At 41.6% G+C, this 20,069-nt stretch overlaps 3 protein-coding genes across 6 annotated transcripts; 2 read left to right on the forward strand and 1 right to left on the reverse strand.

The window, feature by feature from the left end:
• The first annotated feature begins 57 nt into the window (after window positions 1–57).
• anapc10 (anaphase promoting complex subunit 10) lies at window positions 58–3,566 on the forward strand. The gene is made up of 5 exons (XM_012832835.3): window positions 58–420; window positions 811–927; window positions 1,078–1,168; window positions 1,283–1,403; window positions 3,240–3,566. Exons 2-5 carry the CDS (start codon window positions 813–815, stop codon window positions 3,468–3,470), a joined length of 558 nt encoding a protein of 185 aa, XP_012688289.1. The 5' UTR covers window positions 58–420; window positions 811–812; the 3' UTR covers window positions 3,471–3,566.
• Window positions 3,567–3,736: 170 nt separating this feature from the next.
• LOC116224637 lies at window positions 3,737–11,351 on the forward strand. 3 transcript variants are annotated; one of them, XM_031585010.2, is made up of 7 exons: window positions 3,737–4,640; window positions 5,592–5,984; window positions 7,594–7,700; window positions 8,009–8,114; window positions 8,672–8,800; window positions 10,211–10,387; window positions 10,543–11,351. In XM_031585010.2, exons 1-7 carry the CDS (start codon window positions 4,592–4,594, stop codon window positions 10,587–10,589), a joined length of 1,008 nt encoding a protein of 335 aa, XP_031440870.1. In that variant the 5' UTR covers window positions 3,737–4,591; the 3' UTR covers window positions 10,590–11,351. The 3 variants fall into 3 exon arrangements, with proteins under 3 accessions (XP_031440870.1, XP_031440871.1, XP_031440872.1); XM_031585011.2 differs by having other exon boundaries at window positions 10,211–10,377; XM_031585012.2 differs by having other exon boundaries at window positions 10,232–10,387.
• A 228-nt stretch (window positions 11,352–11,579) lies between these two features.
• On the reverse strand, window positions 11,580–19,941 carry LOC105904845 (protein phosphatase methylesterase 1-like). Of its 2 annotated transcripts, none has more exons than XM_031585006.2 (15): window positions 19,828–19,941; window positions 18,975–19,059; window positions 18,576–18,668; window positions 16,077–16,134; window positions 15,811–15,862; window positions 15,474–15,628; window positions 14,649–14,739; window positions 14,385–14,450; window positions 13,957–14,146; window positions 13,021–13,144; window positions 12,724–12,768; window positions 12,512–12,576; window positions 12,339–12,406; window positions 12,212–12,249; window positions 11,580–11,830 (listed from the first exon to the last, which is right to left on the reverse strand). In XM_031585006.2, exons 1-14 carry the CDS (start codon window positions 19,902–19,904, stop codon window positions 12,225–12,227), a joined length of 1,194 nt encoding a protein of 397 aa, XP_031440866.1. In that variant the 5' UTR covers window positions 19,905–19,941; the 3' UTR covers window positions 11,580–11,830; window positions 12,212–12,224. The 2 variants fall into 2 exon arrangements, with proteins under 2 accessions (XP_031440866.1, XP_031440865.1); XM_031585005.2 differs by having other exon boundaries at window positions 13,006–13,144.
• Window positions 19,942–20,069: the final 128 nt, after the last annotated feature.

Genomic DNA, 20,069 nt, shown 5'->3' on the forward strand with positions numbered 1-20,069 from the left:
AGACTGCCAGTTATGTTGGTGATAACGTAACTTATCTAGTTTGATGAAACACTGCCACTCTGGTTTATGTGAAGAACAGAAGACAAATTAAGTCATCAGCTCCCCTTCGTTTAGGATGGAGGGGGAGCGAATTTGCGCAAGAATCTGTTTTGATGTTTTTGATATGCACTGAGCATGTAAATGGTACTTCTGTATGTTCACCACTGAACGTGAGAAAGACTCGTCTGTCGCCCCCCAGTGCAAAACAGGGACAACAGAAATCGGAAAATGCAGACGCTTCGATGACGCACTTAACATGCGCCAAAACCGGGAAACTGAAATTTGAACTGTAACAGCTAGCTGGTTTAAGAAATAACCAGCAAGAAACCTCAACGGAATGTTGCCTTTTTGGAGTTAACGTTGGAAACTATAAACATCGAGGTAAGTGAGCTAGAACCTTTAAAAACGTTTATTGGTTTATTTTACTACTTGCAACCCTTGAAAACCCTCGCGTAGCTAGCTAGTCATGAACTCCTCTATGTAACCATTCCCCTGTTGATGTTTTGTGGAAGGTTGTGCTAGACAACGTTAACTGTGCCAACAGCCGTAACTATCTAACGATCTTTCGCATTTCCTAAAACATTATATTCAAGATTACTGTCGCCGTGGTTGCCCCATCGATGAGTAACAAGCCAACGCATACAGAACTAACGTAGCCACCGGATAACGTTAACATTCTCAAGCGGATTCTACCATTTACGTTTTCTCATTTGAATCTTACTTGTTTGTATTAAATCGTCTGGTTTTGTTGAAAACTCAATATCTTTTCAGTTATGGCAACTGCTGCTAAGACTCCTGCGGGTGCGGATCCGAAACAGCTGGAGCGCACTGGGTCAGTGCGAGAGATTGGATCGCAGGCCGTTTGGTCCCTGTCGTCATGTAAACCCGGTGAGTTTACTTGGCGGTCCCTAGACTGTTGGGGATGATAAAATGGTCTTTATCGTTCTCATTGGCTGACCCACTGTGTCAGTCAGTTGTTGTTCTGGTTGTCAGTTGGTTACTAAAGGTTATTGTGTGTGTGTGTGTGTGTGTGTGTAGGGTTTGGGGTGGATCAACTCCGAGATGATAATCTTGAGACTTACTGGCAGTCAGACGGATCCCAGCCCCATCTAGTCAATATTCAGTTCAGGTAAATGTACACATGTAAACCCTATGATATGTGTTTGTATGTTCATGCATATATTATGCGTGTATGTGAAACATGTCTCTAATATAATCTTTTCTTGTGTGTTTGTACATGCAGGAGGAAGACCACGGTGAAGATGTTATGCATCTATGCTGATTATAAGTCAGACGAGAGTTACACGCCCAGCAAGATCTCTGTCCGTGTGGGCAACAACTTCCACAATTTACAGGAGATCAGGGTAACCTTGTAGGCTAACACATACTCAGACAGAGATATTACAGATACACATATGCATGGACACACAAACCTTCTGATGAAGGTTTAATTGGTTGTATGTATGATCTACATCTATATAATATATATACAGTGGGGAAAATAAGTATTTGATCCCCTGCCGATTTCGCAAGTTTGGCCACTTGCAAAGAAATGTGTGATCTATAATTGTAATGGTAGGTCTATTTTAACAGTGAGAGACATAATATCAACAAAAACATCCAGAAAACTGCATTTCATAACAGTTATGAATTGATTTGCATTTGTTGCAGAAAATAAGTATTTAAACCCCTAGCAAAACATGACTTAGTACTTGGTGGAATAACCCTTGTTGGCAAGCACAGACGTCAGGCGTTTCTTGTAGTTGGTCACTAGGTGTACACACATCTCAGGAGGGATTTTGGTCCACTCCTCTTTGCAGATCCTCTCCAAATCCTTAAGGTTGCGTTTTCATTGTCCTGGCTGAGGGAAGGAGGTTCTCGCCCAAGATTCCACAGTGCATGGCCCCATCCATAATCCCCTCGATGCGGTTGAGTCGTCCTGTACCCTTGGCAGAGAAACAGCCCCAAAGCATAATGTTTCCACCTCCATGCTTGACGTTGGGGATGGTGTTCTTGGGGTCATATTCAGCATTCTTCCCACTCCAAACGCAGCGAGTCGAGTTGATGCCAAATAGCTTGATTTTGGTCTCATCTGACCACATCACGTTCTCCCAATACTCCTTAGAATCATTCAAGTGTCCATTGGCAAACTTCAGACGGCCCTGTACATGTGCTTTATTGAGCAGGGGGACCTTGCGAGTGCTGCAGTACTTCAAACCATTGCGGCATAGTGTGTTGCCAATGGTTTTCTTGGTGACTGGTCCCAGCTACCTTGAGATCATTCACAAGCTCCCCCTGTGTAGTTCTGGGGTTATTCTGCACCTTTCAGATGATCACCGATACCGCACGAGGGGATATCTTGCATGGAGCCCCAGACCGAGAACGGTTGACCGTTGTTTGGTGTTGCTTCCATTTGCGAATAATCGCACCAATAGTTGTCTGCTTCTCAACAAAGCTGCTTGCCAATGGTTTTGTAGCCCATTCCAGCCTTGTGCAGGTCTACAATCTTATCTCTTACGTCCTTGGACAACTCTTTGGTCTTGCCCATGGTGGTGAGGTTGAAGGTGTGAAGTATGATTCTTTGGACGGGTTTCTTTTATACACGTCACCAGTTGAGATCAGGTGTACCTTGCTACGCCTAATGAGGACTAATCTGTGTGCTTCTTGGGCACATAACTGGTCTGTGGGAGCCAGAATTCTTGCTGTTTGGTCTTACTTATTTTCCGCGACAAATGCAAATCAAATCATAACTGTTATAAAATGCAGTTTTCTGGATGTTTTTGTTGATATTCTGTCTCTCACTGTTAAAATAGACCTACCATTACAATTATAGATCACACATTCTGTGCAAGTGGCCAAACTTGCGAAATCAGCAGGGGGTCAAATACTTATTTTCCCCACTGTATATATTTATAGAGAGAAAAACCTAATAGATATATTTATTTTTCCTATGTTAACATTAAGGTGAGGTTTATGGTGGTATTCTCATCTCATACAGGGGGGATGCAAATGAGTGTGGTTCATGCTCTGCTCATTGGAAATTCTTGAAACGCAGTGTGTGTGTGTATGACAGTTTAATGTTTCTGTGTTGATTTAATGACTGATTCAATGTGACATGCCCACATTAAAGGGTGCGGCTGTGTGTATTAGGCTAAGTGCCACAGTAATTAGTGTGTGTTTGTGTGTGTGTGTGAGAGCAGCAGCTGGAGATGGTGGAGCCCAGCGGGTGGATTCACATCCCCTTGTGTGACGTCATGAAGGGGCCCATCCGGACCTTCATGATCCAGATCGCAGTTCTGGCCAACCACCAGAACGGACGCGACACACACATGCGTCAGATCAAGGTCTACACGCCCGTGGATGACAGCTCTGTCGGCAAGTTCCCACGATGCACCACGGTGGATTTCATGATGTACCGGACTATCAGATAACCTGAGCACTCACAGCAACAGGAGTAGAACTGTGGCTCTCCTTGTGCCAATTTGTGTGTGTGTGTGTGTGTGTGTGTGTGTGTGTGTGTGTGTGTGTGTGTGTGTGTGTGTGTGTGTGTGTGTGTGTGTGTGTGTGTGTGTGTGTGTGTGTGTGTGTGTGTGTGTGTGTGTGTGTGTGTGTGTGTGTGTGAGAGAGACTGAATTGGGCTTGTGCATGTGATGTGTGTGTGTGTGTGAGAGAGAGAGAGCATATTAATGAATAAACACATGCCATACATTGCATATGTACATATGTATCTTTGATATGATGTGTAATAAAAATACATATTTACCTGTAAATAATTTTATGTTTATTATAATGAAAATATTTCCACATAATATTCCACATTTTAATTAACCATAATGGTGAAATGTCTACGCATTAGTGTGGTTGTAACCGGCATATTGAGTGAGTACAGGCACACTGTACACATAAGTGGGGCAGTCATAAGCATGTTGGTGGACAAGAAAAGGTAAAGATGACAACAGTGGTGACTCCGTCTGAGACAGCAACCCGCCGTGTATGTAGAAACGACTCTGCTCAGGTGTTACTAGAGCAGTTCCTCTCAGCAGGCTAGAACTGATGTGAGGATGAAGACTTGCTCCTCTCTAAAGAGGACAGAGGATGCTTTTGACAGACAAGGCAGGAACCATGTCACCCAAACAAGTTGAGCTCCACCCAACCTACATACTATTAAGTTGAGCTCCACCCAACCTACATACTATTAAGGTGAGCTCCACCCAATCTACATACTATTAAGTCGCTACATCAGGCTCTCTTAAACCACAGGTGATTAGGCACCCAAGAAATAATCCTTAATGCCAAGGTAATCAGAGAAGTGCTATTTGATGCGGTGTGTGTGATGTAGAACATGGCCCTATGTCGAAACCTGTACGCCATCTCTCCGAACACTTCTGAAATGAGTCAATGCAGTTAGAGTGTGTGTTTGTGCTTTCACTGTGTGAGGGGAAAGAGAAGAGCACATCCTGTGTGAGCAAAGCTGTGGTTTGACTACTGCACAGCAGCACACACACTCGCACGTCAGTTCTCTCTTGGCGAGTCTTCAAGCGACACCAGAAACATGAACCTCTTTGTTTTTTGCGCCCAAACCCCAGTTCTGTTGATTCATGGTAAGAGTTCATTTTTTTGTCTTTGTGTCATTTTGAATTAGTACAAATTTTACAACTTGTACAGGACTTGCCGACTCAGTGAAAACTGTAAGCATGAATGAGTCTTCGTCATGGTTTTTGATGTGATGCAATCTAATGTGAAGCAATTGATGTGACCATGTGCTTAACGATTGAATGCGATGTCTTAACCTCAAATGCTCAGAGAAATATTCGGGATAGTGTTTTTAACCAAGTTGTAGTATGTTTAACTGAAGCATACTTTTGAGACATTAGAGTGCTATGAGCCTTAGAGCTGTATGTGAAATGTAGGATTACAGTGTGTGTGCCTAATGCACCACAATATGTGTGTGTGTATGTGCGTGGTACTATATATTTTGCATGTTTCAGTATCACATTTACTGTGTTCGGGGAGATCCAGAGTTTGCTTTTTTCAACTGAAAAATAGAGAAACCTCAGGGAAGGTACACAAAAGTCCCATTTTGCGAAACCCCCTCCTGGCCGGCCATAACCTGGACAGCCCGGGCCTGCAAGAGAGAAAAAGTTTTTTTGTTTGTTTTTGTATTCTGGTGTTGGTCAGCCACTGCTCACCTTTGATTCATAGGTTGAGGGTGCTGAGAGTGCTGATCATTTCTATGACTATAAATGTTCTGACCACCCCTCCTCCCCCTCTCAGAGCCTCGCTATACAACACTACAGTGTGAACCATGTAAATTCACAGTGTACAGTGTAAATTCTAGTGAAGTTTTGTGTTCAGCTTGTTTCTGCTTTTTTTTTCCCTTGAAAGGAAACTAGGCGCCACTTTTTTTCTCACAATGTCTCAGTGAATGCAGGCAGTCAAGTTGAGTGTAAAGTTGACATTTGATGTTTGACTGCAGGAAGACAAAGACAAAGGGCGAAATGTGTTGCACTGCCTTTCTCACTGTCTTCTCACCTTTTTTTTTTCATGTGCAGCTCTGTTATTCCTGTCGACGGCCAGGTCTTGGGCCCAAAAACCGGTCATGGGCCCAACAACACTCTCTGCGATCACTGCCACTCCAGGGGGAAACACCTCATTAGAACAAACCTCCCCGATACCAACACACACACACGATACTGAGGCCTCATCGCAAACAGCGAATAGCACTACCCTACCTTCACTACTCAATGGCACCGACACGGCACACACACCAGACGAGAAGAGTGGAGACACTGGGAATACTTCTCTGACAGTTCCAGTTCCAGTCACTGTCACCAGCCCTGCGCCGGAGATCACCACCACTGCGCCGAAGATCACCCCCACTGCGCCGGAGATCACCATCACTGGGCTTTCGTCGACGAAGCCAGTGATGACCTCCAGCACGACTGGTGAGGATGGTTATTACAAACACAGGGCTGGCAGCAGTTAAGTGTGCGTGTGCGTGCGCCTGCATAGGTGTGGTGCATGCATGGGTGCGTGCGTGTGTGCGTGCGTGCGTGTGTGTGTGTGTGGATGTGTTTACTGTATGTCATTGTATTACTGTATTACATTTGTGTGTATGCATTTGTGTGTGTGCGTGTGTACATGTCAGTGTGTTTATGTCTCTTTACATTTGTGTTTGTGTGTGTGCATGCTTATGGCTGTGTGTGTATGATTTAGTCTTTTGCAGTCATTTCCTGTTCTCACCACAGCACTTGCTTGTTAATCTGCGACCCACATTTTTTTTTTTTAAATCCTGAGGCAAGCAACAGAATAAATTGCACACATAACCAACCTAAAGCCACTTGGTCTCCTGCATCTAAGAATGTATATTTAGACTCTCTGCCAGCAATTGTATCAGAGAACAATGCAGAGAACAGTGCAGTGAGTGTTTGTCTGTCCTTTATCTCTTTGAACTGAAACCATAAGTAAGACAGAACAGAAATATACTCTTAGTCCAAGCTCTCTGTCATCTGACAAAAAAAAAATGTAACATGCTTACAACATCTACTACTTTTTTGTTACACACAGGAAAAGATGCAAGCACTCATACACAAAAACCTAACCTAACCAATATACAAACCATACCATAGATACTGCCCAACCATAAATACTGCTCAACCCATAGATTCTGAGCAGCAGGACCCAAGAACACCACTTGGCACGCCGCATGTTGTACCCAGGATCCCCACTGGTATCTATGTGTGCTGTATCACTCATCCCCACTGGTCCTGTGTGTGCTCTATCACTCATCACTCATCCCCACTGGTCCTGTGTGTGCTCTATCACTCATCCCCACTGGTCCTGTGTGTGCTGTATCACTCATCCCCACTGGTCCTGTGTGTGCTCTATCACTCTATCACTCATCCCCACTGGTCCTGTGTGTGCTCTATCACTCATCCCCACTGGTCCTGTGTGTGCTGTATCACTCATCCCCACTGGTCCTGTGTGTGCTCTATCACTCATCCCCACTGGTCCTGTGTGTGCTCTATCACTCTATCACTCATCCCCACTGGTCCTGTGTGTGCTTGTCAACATCATTCACTTGCTTCTGCTACCAGTTCCACATAGTACATCTTTTTCACCAGTTTTCGCATACACCAGTTTCAATCGCATCTTCATAGGGAATCGTTACCTCAATAAAGTAAACAACGCACTCACACTCAGAATACAACACCATGCCTTGTCTCAGAGCAGTCACAACGATATACTAGGGAACTTGAAATGGTGTTTTGACATCGGCGACTATGTGCCTGGTGTCCCATTTTCTGCCCCTCTCACACACTTTTTTTAATGGCAGCTGACGGCATAGCTACTCATAGGGAAAAGTATTCACTATTCAGATGCCACTAAATCCTTCATAATTTACCTTTTAAATCAGACTTTACGTTTAGTTAACAGTACATAATACTAATAATACTAACCATAACAGACCCGTATAGACAGTCTAAATGCTTTCTGCCAGGTACTGTATGATATACTTAACTCAGTGTAATCTGTTTAAATCCCCTTGTGCAGCTCAATCTACAGTGTCATCGGCTGGAGGATCTGTGATCCTGATTTTCATCTTGTTGGCCATCATTGCTCTGGGAGTTCTTCTGTATTACCTGCGCAAGAAATCAAGGGTGAGAGAGAGTCCTTCTCCAGTTCTGCTGTACTGTTGGAAAACTACACTGTGCTCTATATACTACGCGTACTGCTATGAAATACTCAATACTCTGCCATACCTTTCTTATGACGTAGGCTACAGTTGATGCAAACGTTTAGGCAACACTTGGCACACCCTGATCTTGACATTTAGTTATGTCTCTGAAATGAAAAGAAGTAAATATAAGTCCTACAGGAAACTAGTGAAGTGAACATACGCACACTCCTACATTCACACGTTCCACAAGGGGGTGCTAATTGATCTGTGTTCTGGTTGTGTTGACAGAGTTACTCTTTTGACCTCCATTTCCCCGCCGACGACCAAGCCAGTGATAACACACCCCTTAAACCTGTGGAGGTGGAGATGGAGAGGTTTCAGCCTAAAGACACAGGTAGTGAAAGCATGCATAATGTCATGCATACACTACACACACACACACAAACGCACGAACGCACACACACGCACGCACGCACGCACGCACGCACGCACGCACGCACACACACACACACACACACACACACACACACACACACACACACACACACACACACACACGTACACACACACACACACATACACACACATATTCACACTACACACTACCCACGTACACACGTACACACACACACACACATTCACACTACACACGTACACTCACACACACGTACACACACACACATACACACACATATTCACACTACACACGAACACACACACACACACACACACATATTCACACACACACACACACACTCACCCACCCACCCACCCACCCACACATATTCACACACACCTTTTAACACTTCTTTAAAGAACACTGTTTGCCGCAATCATGCACACATACAGAATTGATGTTTTTACATCATGAAGGAACTAGAATTTAAATGAATTCTAATTTGAACAAGCTTATGAACTATATTTATTTCATTTCTCTTGCCTGTTTTACAGACAGTCCAGCGACTCTCCCGTCTGAAGTTAATGACTGTGCTGCCAACCACCTGGGCGTAGCCAATGGGGGTGTAGAGGAGGGACCAGGGGAGACAGCCATCACTCTTGACAGTAGAAGTAGCGAATCAGGTCAGCCATTAAGTCCACTATCTCACTTATTTGATTGGTCTAGTCATGAAAAATCAGGACAGCCCATCCCACACCAATCAGACCATCTTATACCTCACCAGACAGGACAGGCTATACCCCACTCCTTAAGTTTATACCCTGCTGATCAGGTCAGCCTCTACTGCATGTCATCCATCAGGACATTTTTATACTATAGAGGCTATGGGCTGGCAATAACAGAGAGATCTGTAGCTGAAATAATACAGATGTTCTATGTAATTTAATACAATGATATATATATAATAATTGAGAACTTTTTATATATATACTGTATATATATATATTAGTGCTGTCAAACGATTAAAATATTTAATCGCGATTAATCGCATTTATGTCATAGTTAACTCAAAATGAATCGCGATTAATCGCAATTTTTTATCTATTCTAAATGTCTCTTCGTTTATTTATTTTTTCCATCATTTTATTTTAATTTTAATGCCCTTATCAACATGGAAAAGTTGATTGGCTTGCTTTATGCAAATGTTTTATTTTATTGAAAACCAATATTGCCAAACAGGGCGGTACAAAATAAAATTATAAAGTGCACATTTCAGGTAAACAAGGACTCAGCCTATAGTGCAGTTAAACCATGGCTTAATATTTTCTTTTTTTCAAGTTTGCTGGGAACATAGCAGTCAGGCCTCTTATTTCAGAAACATTGAACCGTAACAGTTAGGTTACCAATAAAAGGTAAGCCTACTACTTCTTTGCTTTCAGCCAGCTGCCCGTTGACAGTTTCAGACAACAGTGAAGCTCGCTTCTTTTGCACAACACAACTTTTAAAAGTAAACTTTCCATTCAGAATCTTTTTATCATCCATTTCGCCGTATCGCGCTCACCATTCACTCAAACCGTAACGTTAGCCTACTACACAGTTTGCGAGGCCAAAAAGAATGATATTCTAAAAAAAAATTTTTTTTTTAATTTTTAAAAAAAAATAAAAAAATAAAATCGCGTTAAATCTCGCGATAAAAAAATTAACGGCGTTAAAATGGGTTTGCGTTAACGCCGTTAATAACGCGTTAAACTGACAGCACTAATATATATATATATAATAATTGAGAACTTTTTATATATATACTGTATATATATATATAAGTTCTCAATTATGCATTAATATATGAATTATTTATTAATTAGCTTAAAGAAAGGTGTCTGCTAAAGACTTCAGTGTAAATGTGTGCACTTGTGCACAAATCAGACCAGTCTGTTCTCACCATTCAGGTATTAACATGCTGTAGGCTACTGCTGACAAATTTGATTGGCCTAAAATTGGAGTTCACACACACTCATACATTCCCTCTTCAGTGTGTTACGTTTTTAGATATAAATTACTGTGTGTGTGTTTTTGTTGTGTGTGTGTTTGCTTAGATGAGTTTGTTGGTTGCGGAGATCTCTCGATAGATTGCTTGCCAAAGGCTGGGTCGCAGATAGATTGCGTGCCAGAGGCTGGGTCGCAGACAGAGGACACCTCACATGTCAACGTAGAAGAACAATCAGGCAATGAAAACAATAACAACTTCACAGTTGTCACCAAGGTAACAGCAGGTCAGTGAAGATGTGTTTATGTGTGTAATATGAGTTTTAAGGTCTTTTGTTCCAATACGGTTGATGTCTATGTATCTGTACCAGCTACACTTTAACGTGTGCATGTACCTATGTAATATGGTTTCATGTAATAGGGTGCAATGTGTGTTTTGCAGGGCTCAAGGGTAGAGAGGACAACTTTACAGAAATCAGCCTTAATTAGGCATTAAGAAGACAACCCTAAACAATAACCTTTAACCCTTAACCTCTGACACCCTGACCCTCAGTTCCAACACTGAGTCTTTGCTTGCTTCATCCTTTGTCATTGCTTGTTGCCCATAGCTCTTTGTTACCACGAGTTCCTTGTATTCATTGATAAGCCCTAAACCATAAGCCCTATCCAAGATCCATTACTCCTAGCACCGTGCCCCTAACCTATTGGGTTATGATATGGTATATGGTATATTGGGTTATGATATTGTATGTGATATCTCTCATTGATATATCCCTAAGCCCTAACCTACCCATTGGGTTCTATGTCAAGGTTATTTTTTGTGATCACTTGCATCAAACCCTCAACCTGCTAACTCCCTCCTTGATGCACCTAACATTTAAGCCCCCCCCATTTATATGCTGTAGTTGCATACTTTGCGTACTTGCATGTGTCTGCAGTTCACACACACACACACACACACACAATAATACATGCTTTGTAGTTATATCCACCTGTCTATCTGTAGGAACATGGTCTGTACAGTATTACTAGCACATCTTTCAGAAGGTATCTCTGGAGACTTGCATACAGTTTTTGTTTGAATATGATTAAAAGATGTAACGAACTGACATTGTATTGAATTGAACAGATAAATTCATACTTTGAATTGTATAAAGTAGTGTTGTTACGTGATGAGTGAATACGGATGTGTTGTGAATGCAGGATGCCTATTTGAGCTTATACCAAATAAAGAATTTTGTTTTAAATACACCTGATGTTATCATGTATTTCAGGCCCTCGCAAAGCTTGCGTGTTTAGTTATTCTACAAGCTAGCAACCGATTTCTTTCTATAGTTTCAAAAAGCCTAAACTTTTAAAATTCAAATAGGCACAAGCACCAACAACAACAAAAAATATATACATCTTCCAAAAAGCCTTGACTGGCAGAAAACTGAAACCTCAAAAAGTCAGAAGGTTAGATACCACTAAAAGTCACACGTTCAGCATTCACACACACATACACAAGACAACACACACACCTCTCAGGGGTTTTCCAAAAAGAGACTAAAAATCAATTTGTTTTATTTTATAATAACATTGTATTTTTCTCGTCAGGTACAGAACAGGTATCAAAGTGTTTTGTCCAAGCAGAAATGAGTAGGGTAGAAGTAGACGCAGGGGATTGATGATGGTGGAGCTAGTTGGTTTTGATTAATGAGAAAGTCCTGCCCGAGCACTTCTCAGCAATCCTGTCAATGAAATAATGATTATTAAATCAAACATGAAGCGCCCTCATAGACTGCACTCTTAACACTCCACCCTGCAACTATTGATGCACCTCAATGTATATATTTCTTTTTTTAATTTACTCAGGGATATTTATTTATCTATTCATTGATTGTTATTTATTATTATTTAGCTGTGGCAGTTAATGTCCACAGCAATTTAAATGTTTTGCTGTCTGTTGCTGCCTCTACTGTCTCGTTGTTTTTGTGACAATGACAAATAAAGTACTTTGAACTTTGAACTTTGAACTTGAGTAACATTGAAAATGATTCCCTTGCTTGTGTGTGTGTGTGTGTGTGTGTGTGTGTGTGTGTGTGTGTGTATTTTTGAGAGGTCAACTCCACCTTTTTGTCATCCTCATCGCATGAACGGATAGGAGGAGCTGGAAAAGAGGTCAAAACACTGAGTTACACTTATTCTACAAAAGCGCACACACACACACACACATGTGCGCACACACACACGACTGACCTTTTTGTTTCACTTCTGGCTTCTGCAAACTTGTGTCGGATCAAAAAACTGGCCAGTGCATCAGCAACCTAGAATATGGGCACTTAAATTTACCACAGATACTAATATGCCATATCTAGTATGTTTTGCTGCTAACTACCATGAAAGGGCGAGGGCATTTCGTAATCGCTTACTTTGTCTGGTGTGTCCTCGTGCACTGCATGTCCACAAGGGGGCAGCACCTGCATCATAAATTTACCTGCAAAGAGCGAAAAAAGGTCATTTTCTCATTCACCTTACATACAGTCTGTAACTGTGTCGTAATAGATATCTGACGCCTTGATATGCACCCGTTTTATTCACACCCATATCAACAGACATATGGTGTATTATTTGTGATATTTACCTTGCATCTGGCCTATAGTTAGGTCTCTGTCCAAACGGTCAATCCCTGTCAATCAAAATATATAATGAAAACAGTGATTTAGTCAGGAAGAATTGCATTGTCAGCATTTTACCTCTGTCTTCAGTAGTGAGAGCAAAAACAGTTTAATATTAAGACTGTGAAAGAACCACTATGAGACCTGATGACATAGCATGAATCAGCGCTGCCCTCCGTTATAAGTAACACACTGCAGAGATTACAGAATAGAGTTAGTGATGTTAGAGACGTTAATGCCGGTAGAACCTTTGAATAGAGCACCTGCTAGCAGAAGCAGTTTGGGCACGTTGCAGCTGAGGAAGAGGTTAGAGATGCCGCGGAACCAGCCGTCCCAGTACTTCTCCGCCTTGGACAAGTCGATCTTCCAGAAGTATGCGTTCAAGGCCTGCAGCCAGGGGAACACGTGTGCGGAGAACTCAGGAAAGGAACCACCACCCGACCCTTACTACCCGTGTCAGATTATAGCAGCCTCTGAACCCACCACAAAGACCTATCTAGAGGTTTTATTTAAGTAGTACAGTATCTGTTTGTGTTCTTAATGACGCAGTCGGCTGTCTTGGTGCGACAGCAGGCCTTTGTAGCATCTCTTACACACCACTGAGTGTTGTTCTTCATGGACACATAACTAGTTTAATTATTGCCTTAAGCAACATGTAGTGGGTCCATTGCCTAGATAAAGTTGCACACACAATATTTCTGAAAAGCATTTTGTCTTTGAATGATCATGTAACACAATAATTATAAAATGACAGTGTATAGAAGGTTAAGCGTAATACATTCTAATTGTAACTGTGTATAGTGTGTAGCTATTCACATAATTATCATGGGAACATGTCTATACAAGAACTGAGGCAATTGGTTATTTGAAGTAATGTATATATGTTGTGTTATTACTTCTACATTACATGTTAATGCTGTCTGCATGAACACAGTTTGGATTTGACTTTATTGAAGCTATACACCAGGTAAGAGTTTATCTGTATGAAATGCAGCTTTAATGCTATGAAGGTTGTATGTAGTTAGTAGTTAGGTGTTAACCTATGCTACACAGCTTTAATGTCAAGGCCGTTATGTGTGGTTAAGTTAGGTGTTAAACTGTAGCTGTATGTGATGTGAGGTGTGAGGTGGGGTCAAAGTTAGGCGTTAAACTCCAGCTGCATGCGATGTGAGGTGTGAGGTGGGGTCCCTGGGTCTCACCTCCGGGTCGCTGGGTCTCACCTCCGGCTCGCTGAGTTTCACTTCCGGGTCACTGGGTCTCACCTCAGATGCGGCGCTCTCGGCTTTGTCGGTGGCGCAGTTCAGGTCATAGTACTCCTCGTGGCCCTCGGTCACGCCCTCTCCCACCGGACTCACCTGCTCCGCCGTGTCCCCCTCCTCCCCCTCACACCTGTGTGCGTGTGTGTGTGTGAGAGAGAGATTGAAAACAGTGACAGCCATTTGTTTCCATAAACAAAACCACATTAATTTATTATTAATTATATTAATTTAACAGTGATTATGGGGGAGAGGAAGTTATATATGTTATTATTATGTATGTATGTATGTATGTATGTATGTATGTATGTATGTATGTACTATGTTTATATATTTGTATCTATAGGATTGCTTCCAGCCATGTGCCTTACCGTCGGACTTGACCAGCCATTGACACTTTTGCCGATTCTAAGTTTCTAATTTGACCACTCTTAAAACTGTAAAGAAAAAAATAATAGGAGAAGGATCAGATTTAATTAGGGTATTACAGCTTCTCTGAAAATGCAATACAATCATAACAGTAACTGCAGCCTATGTTTTGTGAAAGGTCTATACATGTAATTATTATTAATAATAAAAAAAATAATAATAATAATGTAAGCAAATAAATGTCTTGAAGCACAGGTGTGTCTGACCTCCACTCGATGGCGTGGTCGAGGGTCTTGAAGGATTTGGGCCGTCCCTTGAGGAAGTTCTGCATGCTGTGGAGCATGTCCATGGCGCTTCCTATGCATGAACAACCAACCAATCAGTGCTTTTACACTCACACTGCAAAAATGTAAATCTTAGTAAGATGAAATATCTTAACTCTCACACACACACAAAACATATTTCTTCTAACAAGGCATTTTTCATGTTGGAGCATTTCACTTGCTTCAAACGTTTCAGTCGTTAATTATCTTAATAAGGTATTATAACTTGTTACTGAGATTTTATTACTGGTTCTGAGCAAGTTAATGCTTGAAACTAGTTTGATCAGCACTGACAAGTACAAAACTGCTTTGTCAAAGTGGGAATCAAGACAGATGTACTTGTTCTCAGTCTGGCCACACTAGTTTTAAGATATATATATATTTTTTTTTTTTTTTAATCTTGGTAAGTCAAAATGTCCTGTTCTGTTGGCAGATAATTTCGCTTATTTTAAGTAATATATCCCCCATTTTATTACTTTTTTCCTTGTTTTTAAAAGCTGAATTTTTGCAGTGCACACTCTCCTCCAATGGACATATTACACACGTTATTTAAAAAGTCAAACATGTGTAAATGAACATATTACACACGTTATTTAAAAAGTCAAACACATGTGTAAATGTCCGTGGAGTATGTATTTTTTCTGCATTCCCTGTTATACAGGTCGTCACACTCTATTCGTCCCAATTTAAAGTTTCTTAAAGTGGCTTTCACCACTTCCTCCGCTGATAATCAATAAGCATTAGAAACTCTTTCGAGGGAAGCCTCACCCTCCACGACATCAATGACGACCAGTCCTACTACAGAAGACAGAAGTGGTCCACAGGCTGCGTGCACTGCGATGGCCCCGCCCATACTGTGACCAACCAGAATGATGGGGGGCGGGATCTCCCCATAGGTGGCCCGCACCACATTGGCCACGTCTCTGTGGAGATTAATGAAGACACACCCACTTTACAGCTGGTGCAGTGATATGTATGTATGTTAACATTAATCAGGTGCAAAAACTCTCTCTCTCACACACACACACACACACACAGACACACACACACACATACTCTCTCTCACACACACACACACACACACACGCACACACAAATATTTAACCTGGACATGGTCTGAGTGGAGAGGTCATCAGCATGTCGAACCTGAGTGGCACCTGTCAGAGCATTCAAACATAAATATTCATTATGATGATTTGCACATTCAGTGATAATACAACAGATAGAGGAGACAGACTACATGTACTATGACTATAATCATTTAGCCATACAGTCGTAGCATATGTATTATGACTAAAGCACTATCACCCTGACCATAGCACACAGGGCAAACATTAGGGCTAGTCTTTAATGCCCAGTGAGTGACCTCACCGTGACCCCGCAGATCCATGGCCAGGACTCTACAGGTCACTCTGCTGCTCATGGCTGCCTGCAGACAGAACAAAACAGGCACTTCTCCCGTCAGTGCACATGGCCTCCCAGAGCACACATCCTGCCCAACCATAACTAGCTTTCTAGATATGGGAATAATGTAAATGGAATGGTTCAGTGTGTGTGTGTGTGTGTGTGTGTGTGTGTGTCTGTGTTATTAGTTGAGCCTAGTTCAGATAGTTCATGTTGTTCCTGTTTTTATTCAATTCTAGGCACTATTAACCAATCATGTGTGTGTGTGTGCAGACCTGCCAACATACACGATTTTGGCGTAGCAGATACGATTTCCAGGCCCCAATTACGCTGCTACGCTTGACTTAAATATCCTACGCATTACCCAACAAATCGATATCATTCATCTAGCAGGCAGCCACGTGCATGTGTTGACATCCAACCAGCCCTAAAGCTCACATATAAGCCGTATTATGATTCGTCATAATGATCCATGTACTGCACCCGCTGACATTTGTATTTCTTTAACCTCGACGAAGTCCCTGCCAGAGCTCCAGTGTGGAGATATTTACATCTATCTAATAGAAAATCCATCCCCCTACACATCTCAAAAACTGAAAGCCTACAAAAGCACAGATAGTTATTTAATTTTCAGAAGTGGATGGGTTTACAACGCTGTCGTCTGGAAGGTGAAAACAAAAAACATCTTCATAATCAGAGCAAAGATGAGTGCCATTTAATAGCTAGCTACCAGCTAGCGAGATACCTGCTGTTAGCTACGAGCTACCAGCTGTTAGCTAGCAGCCTTTAGCCTACCCAACGCTGTTCTTTATCATTTGACACAATTTTCTGGTTTAAACAAGTACGAACACCTCGTCTGGCGAATGACAACTTAAATTATCTTCCCATATATTTTCTACTGGCATTGTAGTACTACCAGTTGGATGACAAAATACACTAGCCTAGCCTACTTGCTTAAGTACTTGTCGCAATCTCAGAGAAGAAACCGGGTAATCCAATTTGAATTGTGTTGATGCTTTGTTTCTTTGTTGTGATGAACTCTGAGGGTTTCTACCTTTTCCCATTATAATTTAATTTATGAGTTAAATCGAGGAGATTATAGCATCAGCTAGATAACTAGTTATCATTTCATGCAAATTGAACTCTTCCATTTAAATCGTTTAATGATATTTAAAGTTCCCTTAGCTAGCTTGTTATCCTAGCTAGCATAGCAACTACATAACCATAGCAAACAGGAAACACAACCTTAGCTGCAAAGTTTAATTTCTCAAAATCAGCTCACCAATAGAAAGCAGTCTTGGGTTCAAAGTGATCACAACCTCTTGTATGATGCTAAATGGCTTCACATAGACATTAAACAATCCTCAGATAAATAATGTGAAATCAACGGAGCAAGGGCTGATATCAATGTAATGTTAGCGAATGAGGGGTGAGAAGCCCCCCCTCCCCCTTGTTAATATTTATTCTCCGGTGTTCGTCCAAAGCCAAATCAATTCTTGAGGTTCCAAAAAGCAATTTGGCTTTCAATCCGAGTAGTCGATCGTGTTATCTTCTGTCCGTCGTTTGAAACAAACCTTTTAGCTCCATTATTTATCACTTCACGTTTCGATTGAAAATCCAGTTTCCAGGCTCTCGCACGCCCCCTTCATTGAGGCAGAGGTACTGTTTGCCTCCCCTCTGCTTTTTCACTGCTAAATAGGTTCTTCACTACGTGAAATACATAGAAGGGACATATAATGTGCCTACAAATTTCCAAAATTTCCCTCGGGATGAATAAAGTATCTATCTATCTAAATATTACAGTGGTGACAGACAATGAGAAAGCTAAAGGCATGCGCTCATCCCAGTTTGTGAGGGATTGCACAATCTGAGATGAGGCGCAGCTCGTCACTGTCTCACCTCGCGGATCTCCGTTCTGTTTGAACAGGACATGCGCAAATTCAGCGATTTTGATTGTAAAAATAATAATAATAGCAATAATAATGCTTAAAATGATTGTAATTATACAGAAATTACATTTGTAGCACAGATCAGTAGAGAAATATTAATATTTATTTTAGGTTGAACTCTAATGTTGCTCTAATGTTCAGTGCTTAGTGACCACCATCTGACACTACAGTGTCAGTACTGTATTTGGTAATTCAGTATTATTTAATGTGTTTGGGTAATAAAACTCCTTTTTATGTATGTCTGTGTATAATTGTGTGCAACAGTACAGGGAAAAGAAGAATTATTCACTCAAAATACTGCACTTTTTTGCAGAAAAACATGTCCTAATATGACATGGATTGCATCTCCGATCATGTAAAGTCTCTGGCTTCTGGGGGCCTCAGCGGCCCCCAGACCCCCGGCCTAAAACATTTCCACCTCGCTCCGCTCGGCTTGCTACTACTTTCTCAAACACAATGGTGGCAGCTCTGTGTGTGTGTGTGTGTGTGTGTGTGTGTGTGTGTGTGTTAGACCTACGGTAAATACGGCCCAGCTGAGTGCCGAGTGCCCTCCTCCATGCAGTAACACCAGTAGGGGTCCATCTACTCCACTCTTATACACACGGAACACGTGACAGCGTCAAGGAGTCAACAACATGTGTGTATGTGTGTGTCTGTGTGTGTGTGTGTGCTTAGAGATGTGAGTGTGCATGAATATGTGTATAGATAACTGTAAATAAGTGGTTGCATATTTTGTCACAAGTCTACCTCTGAGGTGTATACGCGTGTGCGAAAAAGCTAATGGTGTGGATGCTCATAGATGTGTGTTATTGAGTAATAACTGGTGTGATGGTGTTTGTTAATTATTGTGTGTGTGTGTGTGTGTGTGTGTGTGTGTGTGAGAGAGTACATGTGTATGTACTTTAGAAAAGGATATATCTTTGCTCTCAGCAGTTCCCACAACAACATCATCCATCATTTCAAAGTATTCATTCCATGAAACCGGTGAATAGTCTCTCTTCCTGCCAACACCATGACCGTAACACACACACACACACACACACACACACACACACACACACACACACACACACACACACAGACAGAACATAAATACACGTCATCAAATACACACTGTAATATAGATCAGAACGTACACTATAAATCCATAAAAAGCTGTTCGATACTAAAATTCCAAACTTTGCTAGGATGTTTACATTAATCGTTTGCTATCAGTTTAGTTCTGTGTAACACTACAAACAATGATGAAAGACTTTATGCAGTGCTACACAACCCCCAAATAAAACAATATGTAACAAGTTTGCGCTCCCTAGACCGCATAGTTGTAGAGAAAACGCCAGAATTCTTCAAATTAATCTGCCAAAAAAATCAGTAGCTCATGCCTCTCTAATATACAGCAGGCCTACATAGTCTTTAGGTCTATATGATCTCTTATTGTATTTCAAAGGGCTGCCAAGACAACACAACGCCATCTACATATGTTTTCCTAATTCCCTAAACAAGCGTATACCTCTCAAAATACACAACATTTACTTGAATGTTATGTGTCAGTAGATATTTAATCTCCATGGTAACCTTACACCTCTATTTGTTCTGACAAAACCACATTTCCATATTGCTTGATACCAGCCTCTAACCATGAGCATCAATACGTCAATAACTAACTAGTCACGTACAGTAGGAATCATTAATAGCAATAAGTATAAGAATGAAAATATGTAGTTTTGAAAGTTCAGTAGTAATATTTTAGTGTGTGTGATGGTTCCTACTTCTCCGTGTCGAAGTTCTCCTCCCACATGCTGAGCTGCGGTCGCTGCGGCTGCTCAGGGTCCAGATCTGAAGCCATGAGAGAGACAGACGGACAAAGTGTGTGTATCCCTCCCTGCTCCATGCTACTAAAGTAACTAACACACACACACACACATACACACTCTCACACATGCGACAAGGCCTTAAAGTAGCACTTCAGTCGCCGTCACACAAAGAGGTCACCATGTGCTGGTGACAGGTG

This window comes from Clupea harengus, chromosome 18 (genome assembly GCF_900700415.2).
Source record: "Clupea harengus chromosome 18, Ch_v2.0.2, whole genome shotgun sequence".
NCBI classification, from domain to species: Eukaryota; Metazoa; Chordata; class Actinopteri; order Clupeiformes; family Clupeidae; genus Clupea; species Clupea harengus.

Excerpts from the sequence above, each read along its gene's own strand:
- anapc10 (XM_012832835.3), top strand. The coding sequence starts at position 813 with ATGGCAACTGCTGCTAAGACTCCTGCGGGTGCGGATCCGAAACAGCTG. Across the intron at positions 928-1,077 it reads CCTGTCGTCATGTAAACCCG|GGTTTGGGGTGGATCAACTC; the intron begins GTGAGTTTACTT and ends GTGTGTGTGTAG. Across the intron at positions 1,404-3,239 it reads ACAATTTACAGGAGATCAGG|CAGCTGGAGATGGTGGAGCC; the intron begins GTAACCTTGTAG and ends GTGTGAGAGCAG.
- LOC116224637 (XM_031585010.2), top strand. The coding sequence starts at position 4,592 with ATGAACCTCTTTGTTTTTTGCGCCCAAACCCCAGTTCTGTTGATTCAT. Across the intron at positions 8,115-8,671 it reads GTTTCAGCCTAAAGACACAG|ACAGTCCAGCGACTCTCCCG; the intron begins GTAGTGAAAGCA and ends CCTGTTTTACAG. Across the intron at positions 8,801-10,210 it reads CAGTAGAAGTAGCGAATCAG|ATGAGTTTGTTGGTTGCGGA; the intron begins GTCAGCCATTAA and ends GTGTTTGCTTAG.
- LOC105904845 (XM_031585005.2), bottom strand. The coding sequence starts at position 19,904 with ATGGCTTCAGATCTGGACCCTGAGCAGCCGCAGCGACCGCAGCTCAGC. Across the intron at positions 14,740-15,473 it reads CGTCATTGATGTCGTGGAGG|GAAGCGCCATGGACATGCTC; the intron begins GTGAGGCTTCCC and ends GTTCATGCATAG. Across the intron at positions 12,769-13,005 it reads AGCAGGTGCTCTATTCAAAG|GGATTGACCGTTTGGACAGA; the intron begins GTTCTACCGGCA and ends TTTGATTGACAG.